This window comes from Acinonyx jubatus, chromosome B1 (assembly GCF_027475565.1).
Source record: "Acinonyx jubatus isolate Ajub_Pintada_27869175 chromosome B1, VMU_Ajub_asm_v1.0, whole genome shotgun sequence".
In the NCBI taxonomy this organism is placed as follows: Eukaryota; Metazoa; Chordata; class Mammalia; order Carnivora; family Felidae; genus Acinonyx; species Acinonyx jubatus.
Genome location: NC_069382.1, coordinates 111,669,504 through 111,687,062, shown reverse-complemented (window position 1 = coordinate 111,687,062; position 17,559 = coordinate 111,669,504). Strand labels below are relative to the sequence as shown.

The 17,559-nt window shown below is 37.5% G+C and overlaps 1 protein-coding gene across 1 annotated transcript in view; it reads right to left on the bottom strand.

Annotated features, from left to right (window-relative positions):
* COL25A1 (collagen type XXV alpha 1 chain) overlaps positions 1–17,559 on the bottom strand; it is a 460,013-nt gene that overhangs the window by 153,821 nt on the left and 288,633 nt on the right. Inside the window, exons 6-7 of the mRNA XM_053217073.1 lie at positions 1,093–1,119; positions 920–946 (exon numbers count right to left, since the gene is read on the bottom strand). Coding sequence (XP_053073048.1) covers positions 920–946; positions 1,093–1,119 — 54 coding nt within the window. The remainder of the gene's footprint in view (positions 1–919; positions 947–1,092; positions 1,120–17,559) is intronic.

The window sequence follows — 17,559 nt, the reverse complement described above, 5'->3', positions numbered from 1 at the left end:
CAAGTTTGCATCAACTACCTCTTTGGCAATAAAACCCCTACTGCAGTATAAATGAATTCAATAATTGTCTACACACAGTGAACTTTACACAAAAATCTACACAGTTTCTGTTTTCAACCTGAAAGTTTTAAATGTGCTTTTCCACTGTAAAAAATGACTCTTCAACCAAATGCTCGCTTTTGTGCATAGTGACATGAGAAAATTGAGAGGTATGTCTGAACGGAGCCACTACATCATTGGAACAGTATGTCTGAACATTTGGGTAATAAGGCACAGATGTGAAGCAGAGTACTTGGCACTACCAAGGTAACAACAAAGCATTCACCATTGTGTTATAATGGTTAAAAAAGCCACGTTTGAGAAGAATAAAAGAATGCCCCTCCTCCCCGGAATGTTAAATCATATTTCACCTTTTATCTGCTTAAAAATCCATAAAAATAAGGAACTCAAATATTATTCAAATTTGTGATGAAGAATAAAAATATAAAATGAATTAATATTTTCATCTGTAATATAACATATTTATGCAATAGCACACAAAGTTTAACTGCAGAAGAAGGGCCAAATTCAACAGGAATCCAAATGGCCTCTATATTGCAAAACAATGCATGCAAATCTGAAGGACCCAATAGCCATTGAATGGGTGGTTGCTGTTGACTTTTAAGTAGTGATTCTGGCCTTTCATAAGCAGGGCTAATTACCGTACAGTCACCTGTTTACAGTATCAAATTAATGTAATGCTATAGGATATACCCATTAGTTATTATTAAGGCTATTTCAGTTACAAGTGGTATGATATTTTTGCCAGCTATTACTAAACCATGATACAAAGGTTGTTATAAAGCCAGGGTTACTTTAATTCAATAAGTTTGAAGCTGAAAACCAATTCTCTGCCCAAGATTGGAAGAATACAACTTACCCGAGGTCCTTGGTCACCTTGTTCTCCCTGTAGAGTAGGAAGATGAGATGATAGATAGTTTTAGCATAAAGTCTGTATGGGACGCTCATCAAAAAGACCAAAATATAACATAGCATAGATCATACCAGTGGATTTCCACTAACTTAATTTGTTTCTGCTATACAATTTCTTACCTTATCACCTTTTGGACCAGGAGGGCCCTAAAAAAGAAGAAAAAACAATTTTAAATAAATTAAAAAAAAACTGTAGCTTGAACAGATCGGCTGGTTAGTTGCAAGACTCATGCAAAGGGCACATAACTATACTTGACAATGAGGTTTCTCAGGGAATTTTGAGTTCTAAACTATAATTGGAAGAAGGTTGCAATGTGAAAATTGTATAATACCTATGTTATTATATATACAGTATATTATACAGGATAGTACATATACTATACCATTGTATACACACACACACACATACACACACACACAGAGAAAAGTACACAAAGTACATGTGTCATAAGTATGTAATATGCTGAATAAATCTTCACAAGCTAAACATACTTATGCAAGTAGAGCCCAGGTAAGGAAACCCAAAAGGGTCTGTGGTGACATTTTCTTGTCACTACCCCAACCACCAGTAACCACTGTTTCTGACCTCTGACAAAATTGTTTTTGTACTTTATGTAAATGGAATCATACCAGTATGTGTCTGACCTCTTTGCTTAGTATGTGTAAAATTTATGCGTAATTATGTGTTTAGCCGTGGATCACTTGCTCTTACTGCTTTATGATATTCCATTGTGTTGAATAAACCATAATTTTTTTCTTCATCCTATTGCTTGGTGGACATTTGTTTTCTGGGTCTTGACTACTGAAAACAGTGCTGCTATAAACATCCTATTTTAAGTCTTTTGATTAAAAACTGTATGCGTTTCTGTTGGGTGTAAATTTAGAAGTGGAATTGTTAGGTTGTAGAAAATACCCAATATGTTCAGTTTTAGTAGATACTGACAATAGTTTTCCAGTGTGGTTCTAACAATTTACACTCCCATCGGCAATGTACAAGAATTTCAGTTCCCTGTATCATAGCCAATACTTGGTATTTTCCATCTTTTTTTGTTTGTTTGTTTTAGACATTCTGGTGGGAGGCACAGTAGTTTCACACAGTGTTTTCATTTGTACTTCTCCAGTGACTAATAAGTTGAACTCATTTTAATGCATGTATTGTCCATTTTTGCATCCTTACCCATAATGTATCTATTCACATCTTTTGCCCTTTTTCTGTTGAGTTGTCTCTTAGATTTGCTAGAGTGTTCCTCTCTCTATCCCTCTCTTTATTGCCCTGCCTGCTGGTTCTCTCTTTCTGTCTCTCTCAAAATAAATAAATAAACTTAAAAAAAAAAAAGAAATAAAACTAACAAGAAAAAAGACAGACAAAAAAACAGACACAAATATATATATATATATATATATATATATATATATATATACACTCTCTATATAGATAGATAGATAGATAGATAGATAGATACAGATAGATATAGATATATGGAGACAGATGTGGGAGTTCTTTACATCATTCTGAAAATGACTCTTCTTTCAGTTTTTTATTGCAAATATATTCTCCCACTCTGTGTGTTGTGATTATGTTATCTTAAACAATAGCTTTGACGAACAGCAGTTCTTAATTTTAACAAACTCAATTTAACATTATTTTCCTCTTTATAGTTATCTCTTTTTGTGTTCCAAAGATTTCTTAATCTTTGCTTACTCCAAGGTCATAAAGACGTTTTTCTACGTTTATTCTAAAAGCCAAAGCCTCATTGAAACTAATATAACACTGTATACTAGAATTAAATTTTTTTTAATTAAGATAAACAACAAAGAGATGGAATATTCCTCAGCCATAAAAATAATGAAATCTTGCCATTTGTAAAAACATGGATGGATCTAGATGGTATGAGTCTAAGTGAAATAAGTCAGATAGAGAAAGACAAATACTCATATGTGGCATTTAAGAAACAAAATTAACAGAGGCACCTGGGTGGTTCAGTTGGTTAAACATCTGACTCTTGGTTTCAGCTCAGGTCGTGATCTCACAATTCATGAGATTGAGCCCCACATCAGGCTCTGTGCTGACAGTGCGGAGCCTGCTTGGGATTAACTATAGAAATCAAACTGGTGGTTGCCAGACAGGTGAGTGTGTATGTGTGGGGAGGGGGGGAAATGGGTGAAATAGGTGAAGGGGATTAAGAGTACACTTATCATGATAAGCAGTGAGTAATGTACAGAGTTGTTGAATCCCTATATTGTACACCTGAAACTAATAGAACACTGTATGTTAAACTTATATTGTTTGGGATGGCACTGTGCCCAAACTGAAGAAAAAGAAACAACTAAAAAAATAAAAAATAGAATATTTTTCACACTCAGATCTGAATTCGTGGGGAACTGACTTTGAGCATGATGTGAGGTCAAAGTCAAGATGCTTTTTTTCTTTTATGTGAATATCAAATTAACCCAATACCATTTATTGAAAATGCATCTTTTCCCCATTGTATAGTGTCACCTTTGTCATAAACCAGATAGTCATATAGATGTGGTTTTTGTAGGATTTTCTATTCCTAAGCCACACGGAGATCTTCTTTACCTTTGAGCAAATACACCAGCAGGAAATGCTAATTCTAGAGGCATCAATACTTTTTTTTCCCCCTAGCTCTTAAAGATGAAGTCATGTTTCAGGGCTCAGCCTACTTGAGGAATTGGTGCATTTCAGAGTTACCTTCAATCTCTCACCTTCACCTTTAGCAGGGCTGGGAGACAAGGATCAAGTCCAGACTGGAAGCACAGCCAAGGTGCTGGCAAAGTACCATCCTAAGTCTTAGTAGAGACTCCTATGTCCCTTCAGGTGAAAATGTAGGAATATTCTGTTGCTAAAATATCTCCTGTTAAGTATCAGCTACAGAGACACGGTACCAAATTCCTACTCTCAGTTGTGACACTTCTGGAAACAGCTGTGAGGTTATCATGAAATTAATAATAACAGTAATATAATGTCTTATGATTTATATATTTTACCATCAACAAAGAACTTTCACCTGTTACTGTATTTAATCTTCTCCCTATCCAGTGAAGTGCTATGATATAGATGCCAAAAATAAAACCCAAAGATTATCAAGGTTAGGTCTCTTGCAAGTGAGTTAGCCAGGACTTTAACCTAGTCTGTGTGACTAGGTTAGGATGATAAGACATAGCTCTAGAACTAGATTCTCAGAAAGAATGATGACCATGTGACTGCCTTCGACAGATGCTTCTGAAATGCCTCCCAGTTGCATTTCCCACAGTGTCCTGGGCAGTTGGCCCCAAGATCTCAAGTTTGAATGAGAAAAAGAGGAATTGTGGAGGGTCAGGGAGGGACAGAGGGAGCTAAGGTAATGGAATCAACGAAACAAACTCTTGTCTCCGCCCCCCCCCCAATAATTTTGCCATTAAAAACAAAGGGAAACCAAGAAAATTATTTTTCTTTATGTTTTCAGTAAAATTTCAATACTTTATTAATGTTTTCAGTGAGTTAAGTAATGAGTAATTGGTATAGATTGTGTGTCTACCTCTGCAAAATTAAGTTTAAAGAATTTATTTGGTCATTTTCAACACACATATAATGTTCTCTAGTGCTCCTGCAAGCAGAGTTTTATTTTTGGTGGGGCAAAGGAAACCCAAAACAAGAATGAGAGGATACCTACCATCAAGTTTAAGGAGTACAGTGGAGGTTCTAGTCTTGATTTAAATTGTATGTTATTTAATTCTATTTTGATTTTTATATACATTTGTCAAATGTCTACAGAGAGTTTGGCAATGTTCTAGACACTGGTGGAGGATATGGTGGGAGAGGCTGATTTAAAAAACCTGAATGGTCTGTCTTGTAAAAGCTTAATGGCCCAGTGCCACAGTTAAATACTTCCCAATACTAGCATTAAGAAACATTCCCTTGAAAATCAAGCTATTGTAAGATTACTTACAGTTACTGTGGAACCCTTCCCCGACTCCCACCCCTTCCTCCCCCAAAAGCTTCTCTTTACAGTTCAGTTTGCTTTTGCTGGTGAGATTTCAGGGGCCAAGCCTCTCATTGTACCAGTCCTCTAAAGGCACTTTATTAGGTTCTATGACATGTTTGAGGTCAAAGCTTTTCTAAAACAATTTTACAGTGGGGAACAGAGATGACTTTTTCCCCCAAAGTCCAATTATTAATGCCAAAGCCACGTGTGTCAACTAGAGCTTTTTAGACAGCTTGCCATATATAAGGATCCTTAATTCACGAACACATAAAAATTTGCATTCACAATTGAGCAATAAATACTGCTGCTTCAAAAGGGGATGTTTCTGAGCAGACAGAATGGCGTCCTGGCACCTGCCAGCTCAAGACAGAACTGAAGCAGAGGTCAACCTCCATTCACAGCTGTGGCGGCTGCTTCGGACGCTCCAGACCCCACTTGTGCTCTTGGGATTAATGGCAGGTGTTTTCTTCTGCTCTGACTGAAATCCCACTCTTCTTTTCTGAATTGGATCCTCTTCACTGCAAATATGGATTGCATATGAAGAAAAACGTGGGCAACCATAGTAAACCCAGATAGTATTTCAAGATTTGGGAGCCATGGTTCTTTTCTAGGTCAAAACATTACAAATTAAGAAAAAGTTTCTTTGATTGCTAACTTTCAAAATCAAAGCTGGGTCAATATTTAAGTTATTTTGCTTTTAGACTTAAAAAAAAAGCTTCACTGGTATTAACAAAAAAGATAGACAGCAATAAAAATTAATGAATTATTTGAATTACAGTGTATTTTACAATGGCATTTTGTTCCTTCCAGCTGCACCAAGCTAACAATTTAATAGCTAATGGACATATTTGTTGTTCAGGTATCAGTATCAGGGTCTGAATGGTAACTATTTGAAAGCATGGGACGCCTGCGTGGCTCAGTTGGTTGAGCACCCAACTTCAACTCAGGTCATGATCTCGTGGTTCGTGAGTTAGAGCCCCGCATTAGGCTCTGTGCTGACAGCTCAGAGCCTAAAGTCTGCTTCAGATTCTGTGTCTTCCTCTTGCTCTGTCCCTCCCCAACTCGAGCTCTGTCTCTCTCTATCTCTCAAAAATAAATAAACATTTAAAAAAATTTTTAATTAAAAAAAAGAAGAAAGTAAAACTTTGTTGCTAAAATAAGGTTGAGGTCAATGGTAAGTAAATATGGTAAAATTAGTGGTGATAAATAAGGGAATAGTGAGTCATTATATATGGCTATGTAAGCCTTCTTTTGGAATTGTCTTTCTGGTCTGGTCTGGAATGTTGGGAGTCCTATCTTTTACACTGTCCACTAAATAAATAAGAATATCTGAAATAATTATTTCTAATTAGTTTTATTTTATGAGCCCTAATTACATAAGTTTTAAAAGTGTTAACAAAATTTGTATTATTAGTGTTCTCAGCAGTTGGAACATTTCTTTTAGAATGTTCCGAATTTACTACCAAGGTATTTATAAATATCAGTGGCAAACTTCAAATTAGCTCCAATTCAAATGACTTCAAATTCAGGATGTAAGGCAACAATTTTGTTTGTACCAAGTCTTTAACGTGGGTCTTGGCCTATACCTATTTCAGTCTCCCCAAATCTATTTCTATCCAAACAACTAAGATTTTAGATCCTTTTCCATGCTCTATTACTTATTTTGATTGAATTACAAAACCAAACTAAAACCATTATGAATGAGAGGTACAATAAATGAGATTCAGTAAAAGGTTGGATTTCAATCTGCATAAAAGTAATTGAAATATAGCTGGAAAAGACAGATATATTCATAGAGGTTGGATATCCCAACTAAGACCTTTCATTCACTAGAACTATAATTTTTGCCTACTTTGAGCTGGCAAAAGCTAAAGAGGGAATGATTTCTAAAAGACGGCAATCATGGAAACAAAATTAAATTCTGCTACAAGTAAAAAAAAAGAAAAAAAGAAGGAAAAAAGCAAACTCTGGAAATTCTTGGCAGCCAGAGCTGCTGGAATAGAATGGAGTTATGATTTTTATCCCAGAAAAGTGTACATCATTTTCATCTTTGAAATATAACAAACATTTTTCTGATTAATCTTTTCATTACCATAGAATCATGAAGTCCAGCAAGCTTCATATTCTAAGCATTTATGGCCAATTACCAGCCAATGTGCTCTGAGTCTGGAGAAGGGACATGTAAATGTAATTGTAATCAGTGGAATGAGGCTGTGCTGTGGCCATACAGAGAGAAAAGAAAGTGGGATAACTAGAGTTCAAAAGATGATATCGGAAATGGCTCTTGAAAATTGACCTGAGATAAGGGGGACGGGGAAGGGGTGAAGCAGTTCAGGCAGAAGAAGAGAACATGCATAAGTGTAAAAGAACATCATGCTATTGGAGACAGAGAAGGAGTTCACGGCAGTAAGAACATATGTGGTGTGGGGAGTACAGATGGGAGATAGTAAGATTTGGAAAGGTGGCTAATGATATCTGAGTCCCTGGGCCAAATCTGTCATCAATATAACAAGAGAGTAGTAAGATCAATCCCATGCTCTTTGGAACTCTGCGAACATGGAATGCCATCCTTCTTAGGAAGCTGTTGCCCTGGTCCAGGAGATAGATGATAGTGGGAGCACAGGGAAAGTTCTAGATTCAGAAGACACTTCTGAGATAGAACCGATAAGACCAGTTGACTGGACATGAGAGGTGTTTACATATCACCAACAGGGTTTAAGAAGTTCTATTCATCGGGGTGCCTGAATGGCTCAGTCGGTTAAGTGTCCTACTCTTGATTTTGGATCAGGTCACAATCTCATGGTTTGTGAGGTCAAGCCCCACATAGGGCTCTGCACTGTCATCATGGAGCCTGCTTGGGATTCTCTCTCTCTCTCTCTCTCTCTCTCTCTCTCAAAAATAAACATTTTTAAAAATTAAAAAAAGAAGTTCTATTCATTTGAAAGTTCACAATTTAGTGCACTTGCAGAAAATGGGTGACCTACACTGGTTCAACTCCGATGAACACAGCAGCTCCAGAGCAAACTGAACCATATAGAATTTTAAATCTGGTTTTAAGGGTATTCAAATCCAAACTAATTGTTGGCAGCCTTGGCTGGCCCAATCAGAAATAGTTGAGAGAGAGAAAATTCTTTATCATCACTGTTGGGTAAAAGGAGCACAGATGACATATGGTGGCCATACTGTGTAGCCATCCTTCCTCTGCGTTAAATTATTAATAAAGTACACCTTTATTACATTTCTTCCTCTGCTTTTTAGACTGCAAGCTGAACATGGGCTTACTATATTTTAAAAACTGTAATTTCCCTAGTTTTTTAAGGATAAGGAAGGCAAGGTCTACAGCATTGGGCTTTCTCTAGGAGGACAGCACAACCTCAGTGATCAGTGTATGTTTGATGCCTGTGTGCTCAGGCACTTTTGCAAACATTACATTATCAATGTTCACAGTCCCCTAGGGAGGAAGGAAACAGGGAATATCCCATTTCCACTTGTTCAAATAGGATAAAAGCCTCAATTCTACAGATGGTAAGATTTCTGCCTACTCTCTGACTGCATCATAAAATTGGCCCATTGTGCCAATGAGATAAATGCTCTTAAGCCATATGTTCATGAATAAATTGAATTTGGTACCACAGTTTTTAGCAGGTGTCTGAAACTGACCAAAATCACAGGGCAAATAGTTTTAACAATGGAAAAATCCAGGCCTTACTTGAAAAATAAGGACCCTACCTATTTACATATGATAAATCTAGCATACTTCTGGGTAAAGTGCTTTAGGCAGTTAGCTTAGGTTCACTTCTAACTAAAATGTGAACAAGTGTTCCTCCAAGTATATACCTAAAACCTTGAACTCTAATATATAGCTTTTTGCTTTACTAGCATAATATATACTTTTAGGGACATTTCTTCCTAAAAATCACCTCTTTTTAGTGTTTCATAGACCTTCAACTTTGCAAATAACCTCAACAGGTAATGTGTACATTTTAAACTTATTATGGAAAACCTGATGTGAAAAAGTAGGAGGTCCTATATATGAGTATAGATCTGTGTGTGTGTGTGTGTGCGTGTGTGTGTGTGTGTGTGTGTGTGTGTGTGTATTTGCTTGTATGCAATTTCTTTTTAAATGTTTTGGAAAAAAGTAAAAAATAAAAACTAAAAGTATAATTTGGAGAAATTATTTCAAAATAAAGTACATTAAGTGTCTTAGTGGTTAAGAGCTCAAGCTTTGGAGTCAAACAGATACAGACTGAAACCCTGGTTGTGATCACTTATGTGAACTTTGGCCAGTTAATTAAACTCTTTAAGCCCCAGTTTCTTCATCTGTAAAATGAGGAAAACAATGCTTATTGTTTTGCTGAAATGAAATATTGTCCATGAAGCAATTTGTAGAATGCCTGACTGACCAATGGTAGTAATCATTAGGTCAATGTTTTTAATATTTTAATTATTGTAAACAAAAAATAAAAATTTTTCTCAGATTTACCTCAGATAAAGAAGGTAAACATATTGATTTCCTAAAATCAAAAGGCCATGTGGTAAGAAATGTGTTAGGTGAATGGTTGAAAATGTTTGGAGAACACAAAGGTTTAATATAGGTTGCCTTGATATTTAGGAACTATTACGAAACAACAACAACTACAGCTACACAAAACGAAAACGAAAACAGTTCGTTATAGTTTTAACCACGGTACTTTAATGACTAACCAAGACTAAACTTTAGGACCTAGAACTACCTGGTCACCCCTAGTGTATAGTAGGTGCTCAATCAATTCTTGCCAAATTGAAACACCCAAAAAGAAAAGAGTGCAATAAAACTCTCCCTGTTCAAAGCAGCAACATATAAAGAATTATACAAGAACCAGATTCAACGTTGCTGCAGAAGAACCGTGTTTATTATAGTGTCAAACTCTGCTAAGCCAGGGAACGGAATTATAGCTATAAACAGATTTATAGCTTCAGACTTTACACCTTTCATTTTGCATTGAAGATTAAAAGAGACCCAGCAGAAAAGGGGGTAGGTATAAACAGAAATTTAAAATATCAAAACCAGCCCCATTGATTGCAAAACTAATTTTTACAGCTATTATTTTCCGGGCATTTTCTGTGGTGCGATCGTAACTTTAAGTTCTTTTGTGATGTCAGTTCAAGCCCTGAACAAGGGACTATATGTGCCCATGATCAGTGTTAAATCATAAGCAGCTGCCATAAGGAAACAATTATTGGGGGCTAGCACTAAAAGAAAATTTAGAAAAACCAAACATTAAAAACGGAATCTCAAAAGTAAGACTGATGTAGCTCAATGGAGTTAAGGGCTTATAAAACAGCAGGAAACAGGGAAGCTCACTCTGGCTTTCTTTTCTAACACAATACAAATTAAATACAGCCAAATTACTTCTCCTGCCAGTCAAAACCAAGGGCTCCCTTCTCTGTAGCCTCATCCCTTATATCCAAATGTTTTAAGAGACTGCTAAAACTTTTTTGTTTAACTTTGAATTTTTTTTTACATATTTTTAAGAGGTCAAATAAAATGAACTCGGTGGTGAAAGACTTGGAATCCTAAACATTCCTTTTGTCGAAAGAAAGTATCAACTTGCTCTCTAAATGCCCACAGTAGCCCCTGCGATTTTACAGCTAATGGTGTAAGCTATCCTACAATACTCTTACTGTCCTTAACACAATTCAAATGTGTTTAGAGGCACATCCATCTTTAAACCTTAGGTTTAACATACAATAGTTTATTTCAGCATGTTTCCTAATATACTGGCCCAACATAATTTGGCCCAGGATACTTAAGAAAGCCTGGTTTGCAGGTCAGTTTGATTCTTTGCTTCATTTGTAGCATTTTATAAAGCCATGCAGTTTTGTGTAGGGCAACTCAGCACACCACAGGGATAAGAGTAGATATCTCTTGGAGTCTACAGAGATATGGAGAAGGGATAAAAAAAAAAAAAACAATCAACTGTCAAATGAGGCTAGGAGAGACTGAAACTCAGGGCTTGCCTATGATTCTCAAGCTTCCAGTATAAATGATAAGCCTAGTCTCTCTCATTCTCAGCTGGTGACTAAAAAGATCAAAAGCCTTTAAAAAGAAGCTCCTACAACTACCATGATCTTCATCTCCGGATTCTTCTGTAACCTCATCTCCTCTCTCTGTGGAGTGAAGGTAATATTGTACCCATGCACCCGTACTCCTCCCCAGCCTTGCATGCTATTTATCACCGCTCTCACTTGTCTTTGCAACCAATTCAGTTCCCTTGGGTTCCTTCTCTTCCTCTCCAAACACATTCATTTACCCTCCCCCCAAATCAAAGGGAAGAAACGTTGCACTTGCCCTCTATTCCCTCATCTGAAGGTCCTATCTTCTTCTAACCATCTCCATCAAACTTCTTTAATAATAGATTGGTCACAGAAATAAAGAAAACCTGGATTTGAGGAAAGAGAAAGGAGGTAGAGTAGAAGTCATATTTTTACAGTCTGGTTTTAGGAAAACTAAAGTAACATGAGTTGAAATACATATTGGTCTTGGGGGCATTTCTTTCCACTAGGAAGAAGAAAGCAAAGTGAAGCTATGAGAAGAGAAACTGCTGAGCCAGTCTTTGGGGCCCTGGAAAGGAGTCACCCTGGGCTAAACTAAAACTAAATAAACCAGAGCTTTGGGGAGGAAGAGTTGACAAAGCCCAAACATGTCACAATTGCCCAAATTTGTGTCTAACCCTTTTGTCTTTTCACTTTACTCCCTTCATCAGCTATCACATGTACCCTCAAGGCTATAATTTTTACCTGACTTATGTCCTCAATTCTTTTCCAGGATTCAGTGCTGCATTCCCAACTGCTCACCAGATGTCTAAGCCAAGATATGCTATCATCAGCTCAAACTCCTCTTTCTCAAACCAAACTTCTCAGTTTCTACTGCAAGCCACTCAGGACTCCTGACCTCCCTATTTTTTTTAACGTTTATTTTTGAGACAGAGAGGGACAGATCATGAATGGGGGGAGGGTCAGAGAGAGAGGGAGACACAGAATCAGAAGCAGGCTCCAGGTTCTGAGCTGTCAGCACAGAGCCCGACGCGGGGCTCGAACTCAAGGACTGCGAGATCACGACCTGAGCCGAAGTCGGACACTCTAACCGACTGAGCCACCGAGGCGCCCCCTGACCTCCCTATTTTTGTTAAACACACCACTATTCCTGCATCTCTAAAAGTTCAGTGTTATGTTTAATTTGGCAAGTGAAATCTATTGCCAAGTCCCAGAGATTTCATTCTCCACAAAATCCTTTGAATCTATCTTTCCATGTTTGTTTCTAGCACCCTTATTCCTGGAAAACAAGAATAGTCTACAAGCCTCTGGTCTTCCCTCACTGTATTTCATCCTGCATACTTTTGTCAGATTATGTGTCCTAAAGCACATTTCTGAACATATTCCTTCCTCAGCCCAAAACCCATCAAGGGGTCAATGAAAAAGTCATTATAGGTTAACAATCCTCCATGATACAAAAGCTGTTAGAGGTTTCAGGGGATCAGGCCAATATTACTTAACCTGCTGATTAATGGAACATTACCTGCCTCTTGATATAATGAAGAAAGGAGTATACTACACCTTCATAAGAGATTATTTCTAAAAATTGAACCAGAACCTAATCAACTGCTAAATGGGACTTGCAGTTTACAAGAAACACAGAAGACAGGGGAACAAGTCAGACAGTACCTCGAAGTCATTAGATCAATCCAAAACGTTGGGCATTCTATATACAGGTCAACTGTGGGAAAATTGATGACACAAAAACAATTTTTTTTAAAAAAAGGAAGATGACTGGAGAGTAAAAGACTGAAGAGTTACAGCAATTAAATGCCAATTGGGTTTTGGGTCTTGATCCAAACAAAACACCTATTAAAGAGATATTTGAAACTGGTAGAGAAATTTGAATATTGAATGGGTATGATAATAAGAAATTATTGCTAATTTTATTAGGGTTGATAATAAAGTGATGGTTATATGGGGCGCCTGGGTGGCGCAGTCGGTTAGGTGTCTGACTTCAGCCAGTTCACGATCTCGCGGTGAGTTCGAGCCCCGCGTCGGGCTCTGGGCTGATGGCTCAGAGCCTGGAGCCTGTTTCCGATTCTGTGTCTCCCTCTCTCTCTGCCCCTCGCCCATTCATGCTCTCTCTCTGTCCCAAAAATAAATAAACGTTGAAAAAAAAAATTAAAAAAAAAAAGTGATGGTTATATTTCAGAAAGACCCTATCAGACATTCATTCATATTTTAGTATTTGTGGATGCAATAACATGGTATCTAAGTTTTGCTTTAAAAACATTGTTTTTAATTTTTATTTATTTTTGAGAGACAGTGACAGACTGTGAGCCAGGGAGGGGCAGAGAGAGAGAGAGAGACAGAATCTGAAGCAGGCTCCAGGTTCTGAGCTGTCAGTACAGACCCAGACGCGGGGCTCCAGTCCACGAACCATGAGATCATGACCTGAGCCAAAGTCGGAAGCTTAACCAACTGAGCCACCCAGGCGCCTCATATCTAGGTTTTCCTTTTAAGTACATCAGCAACAAAACAAAACAAAAACATGAGGGAAAGGGTTCATGAAACAAGATTAGCAATTGATAATTCTTGAAGGTGGATGATGGTTCTAGGGCAGTTTATGGTACCATTTTCTTTTCTTCGTTTTTTTTTTTCCTTTTTCTTTTTGAGTATGTTTGAAAATTCCCCAAAGAAGTAGTTATATAATTTTTAAAAACTTTGTAAGCGACCCTTCAGATCCCTACCAAATAAAGTGTTAACTTCTGACTGTGTCCAAAGTCTTCTATGATCTGCTTTTAACTTTCCTTTTCTGTTTTCTCCCCTTCCTGCCCCTGCCTGATTCCCGGACCTCCAGTCAGCCTTGAACACCAGCTGTTCTCAGAGGGCCCTTCACTGCTGTCACTTCTGTATCTCTGCTTCTGCCATTCTTTCTACTGAACAAACACCATTAATTATCACTTGACTTGAAATAATTATAGCACCCCTCTTTGAAACCTCTTACCTGGCAACTTGAGGTATGGAGTTATTTGGGAAAAAAATCCAAAACAACCTAGTAGAAATTTGAGTTTCTGAAAGAAATGTTATTCCCAATACAAATGTTAGTCCAGAAAGCATCCTGTCTCCACCTATCTACAATCTCACTATCATCACAACCAGTCATTGATGGCTTCTCTTAGTGACTTCTCTTCCCTAAGCTTTGCTTGACCCTCTTCTGGAGATGTTTTCTGTTTTGAACTCCTAAAGCACAGTGACTCTCTTAAAAACTTAGCTCGCCATGCTAGATATAAGATTTGTGCTTCATACTAAGTTATCAGGGCCCCTAAGGGCAAGAAGAGTGGTGTATGGGGAGATATAACAAATAATGCCTTTGGAGGCTTTAATATGTACTAACACATGACCTTTGGCCGGTCGCTTACCCTGTCTGACCCTCAGCTTCTACATCTGCAGGATGGGACAAACAATAATTACCTCATATGGGAGCTGCAGGAAGTAATTAAAAGAACATGTGCTCTGTAAATATTATTTCCTTCTCCTCTTCTCTTCCTAATTCAAAGGTAGTCTTGTACCTTACACATGGTAAGTATCAATAAATACATTATCATATTTCCTGCAACAGAGGTCTCTAAAAAGATATCAGGGCCAAAATTAGTATTTCCTGACTAGCCTATGAATAATCAAAAAGTCACAGATATCTGTATGGCTAACATGCTACCAATTAATGTTTATGAGGATATATTTGATTACAGCTAGAAATTGTGTTTTGGGAACTCACTATAATTTCTTATCTGTTGACCATGACTCTAGTTCACAGAGTAAATACTAATAGCAAGAGGAATAAAACAACTTTGCAGTCTCTTGATGAGACTCTACTCAATGAAAGTTTTTTTCTCACATCTCAAACATGGACAGATGTTTTTGGATCCTGCCTGTGACCCCCAACTTTTAGAAAGAATGTTCTATTTTTTATTCTCCCCACATTTTCAATACTGAGTCATTCCTAACACCATGGCACATTGCTTTGAAAACCACCAGGCCACTAAAATTACTGAGTGACCTCATGGTTGGAAACCCAGTGACTAGAGTTCACACAGCTGACCACTCCTCTTTTTGCTTTTCTAGCATAACCTTCTCCTGGGTCTTCCACTGCTGATGGGAGTTTCTATGTAGGAGACCTTTCTTTTCCTCCCCGCCTCTATATTTCGTAACTAACCCTTCCCCCACCCATGACTTCTCTTACCCTCTATACACACTTTCTGGGCATCTCTCTCATTTCCACAACTTCAGCTACTGCTTGTCAACTGTACATCCAGCTGTGGCTTCTCCCCAGGACTATGCCGACTGCCTACTCTACATTTCTTCTGGAGACACACTGTTTTCATCTGGGATAGTCACACCCACCACTAAGACTGGTTAGTTTTCTTTGAGTAAACTGCATTCATTTCATTCAGGTTCTTGATGGCCCAAATTGAGACTGTATTAATTAGATAAGGAAGCTTTCCTCCAGGTAGATGCAGCCCCATGCCAAAGCTCATAGCTTGGTAAGTGAAGCCTGTGCTGAATTTCACACCTTCCCTGTCCCTTTGCTGACCAGCCTTGCACTGTACATAACCTACATGAATGTAAATGGTGGCCCTGAGTTTACTGCAAGGAGTAACATTTCTTTCAGAAGCTCAAAACTCCACTATGTTTATTTTTTTCCAAATAGCTCCTCAGTTCAGGTTGCCAGGTAAGAGATATCAAGGAAAGTATGTCATAACTGTTCTTACTAAATGATACTTGATATTTACCTAACTATATCAATTAAGGATATAAGTATATACAGATATAAGCTATTTGGAGTACAATGGAGTCTTTCATATAATTTTTTTTAATGTCTATTTATTTTGAAAGAGAGTGCATGCATGTGCACTAGCAGGGGAGGGGCAGAAGGAAGAGAGAGAGACAGAGACAGAGAATCCCAAGCAGGCTCCAGGCTGTCAGTGCAGAGCCTGACAGATGGCTGGATCCCATGAATCATGACCTGAACTAAAATCAAGAGTTGGATGTGTAACTGACTGAGCTACCCAGGCACCCCTCTTTCATGTCATTAATAAATTACTTAAATACCAAAAAATCTAAAATGCTAAGATTTTTTTTTAATTTTTTTTAAACGTTTATTTATTTTTGAGACAGAGAGAGACAGAGCATGAACAGGGGAGGGGCAGAGAGGGAGGGAGACACAGAATCTGAAACAGGCTCCAGGCTCTGAGCTGTCAGCACAGAGCCCGACACGGGGCTTGAACTCACGGACCGCAAGATCGTGACCTGAGCCGAAGTCCGCCGCTTAACCGACTGAGCCACCCAGGCGCCCCTAAAATGCTAAGATTTTTATAATTATTCTCCTTATCATATAACCACCACATAAAATATAAATAATGGGGAATGATAGTACTTTTTGAGATCTAGCATGATTTATTTTGGATAGGATACATTACTAGTTTAACATGACAGTTCTATGTATTGACCAAAACAAAGACTTTCTGTACACACATGCACACGCACGCACACAGACACATGCTTTTCAAATTTCTTGGAGAATGTACATGTCCTCCCCCTGCCCCCAAGTGAGACTATATGGATCTGAAAAAGGCTGGACTGAAACACAAACATGAAATATGGGAATTGCTTAAGTGTTAGGTTAGAAAGAGCTTAGTATATAATTAAAAACATATGAACAGAAAGTTAAATATTGTCCCCAAATATAGTATTTTATTTGGGAATAATTCCTTACAAGGCACACACATTTTGATTCTTGTAAATTTTAGTAAAATATTGTGAAATTGCAATGACAACGTCAGAACAACAACAAAAAAAAAGCAAAAAGGGATTTGGGGGAAAAAAGGCTATGTGACATCTACTTCTTTTCAAGTGCATTTGAAAAAATACAAATGGAAGCCACACGCCTTCATGTGCAGTTGTCTGATGGTATTTGCTTGTGGTTTTCTCTTACATTTTTTTCTCACTGAGTAATACAGAATTACAACATACACGCTGCTTTAGTCCTCCAAATTCCTAAGGGAATTATATCTCCTTTATGTTCACATGCAACTCCAAAGGGGAGTTATGAGGAAGGCTTTGAAATTCTAAAAATTTTATGCAAAAGAAATGCCCTTAGTATAGAAGGGGTACCTTTCACTTAATACAATGGTTCCACTATTTCATTACTCTGTACTGAATATACTGATGGAGTTATTTGGGGCAAAGAAAAGGCCACTGTATCTTTATAATGTGTATAAGATGGAAGCCTGAGAAGGCTTTTTAAAATGAGTTTCTATAATTTCTATTAAATTATTTATTAGTGGAAGAATATTATTGTTTAAGAAATGTGACATTAAACACAACCACCATAAACCACTTTCCATAACTGTCTTGATTATTAAAAATCAAAGATAAGCCTTGAACCCTACAAATAAATGGTTAAAAACTAAAATAGTACATCATATGTATGGCCCTGGGTTAGGGCCTATCAGTTTATTTTCACCAAATATTAAATATCAATATAAGTATACTACTATAATGAGAGAAACTCTCCAAATCA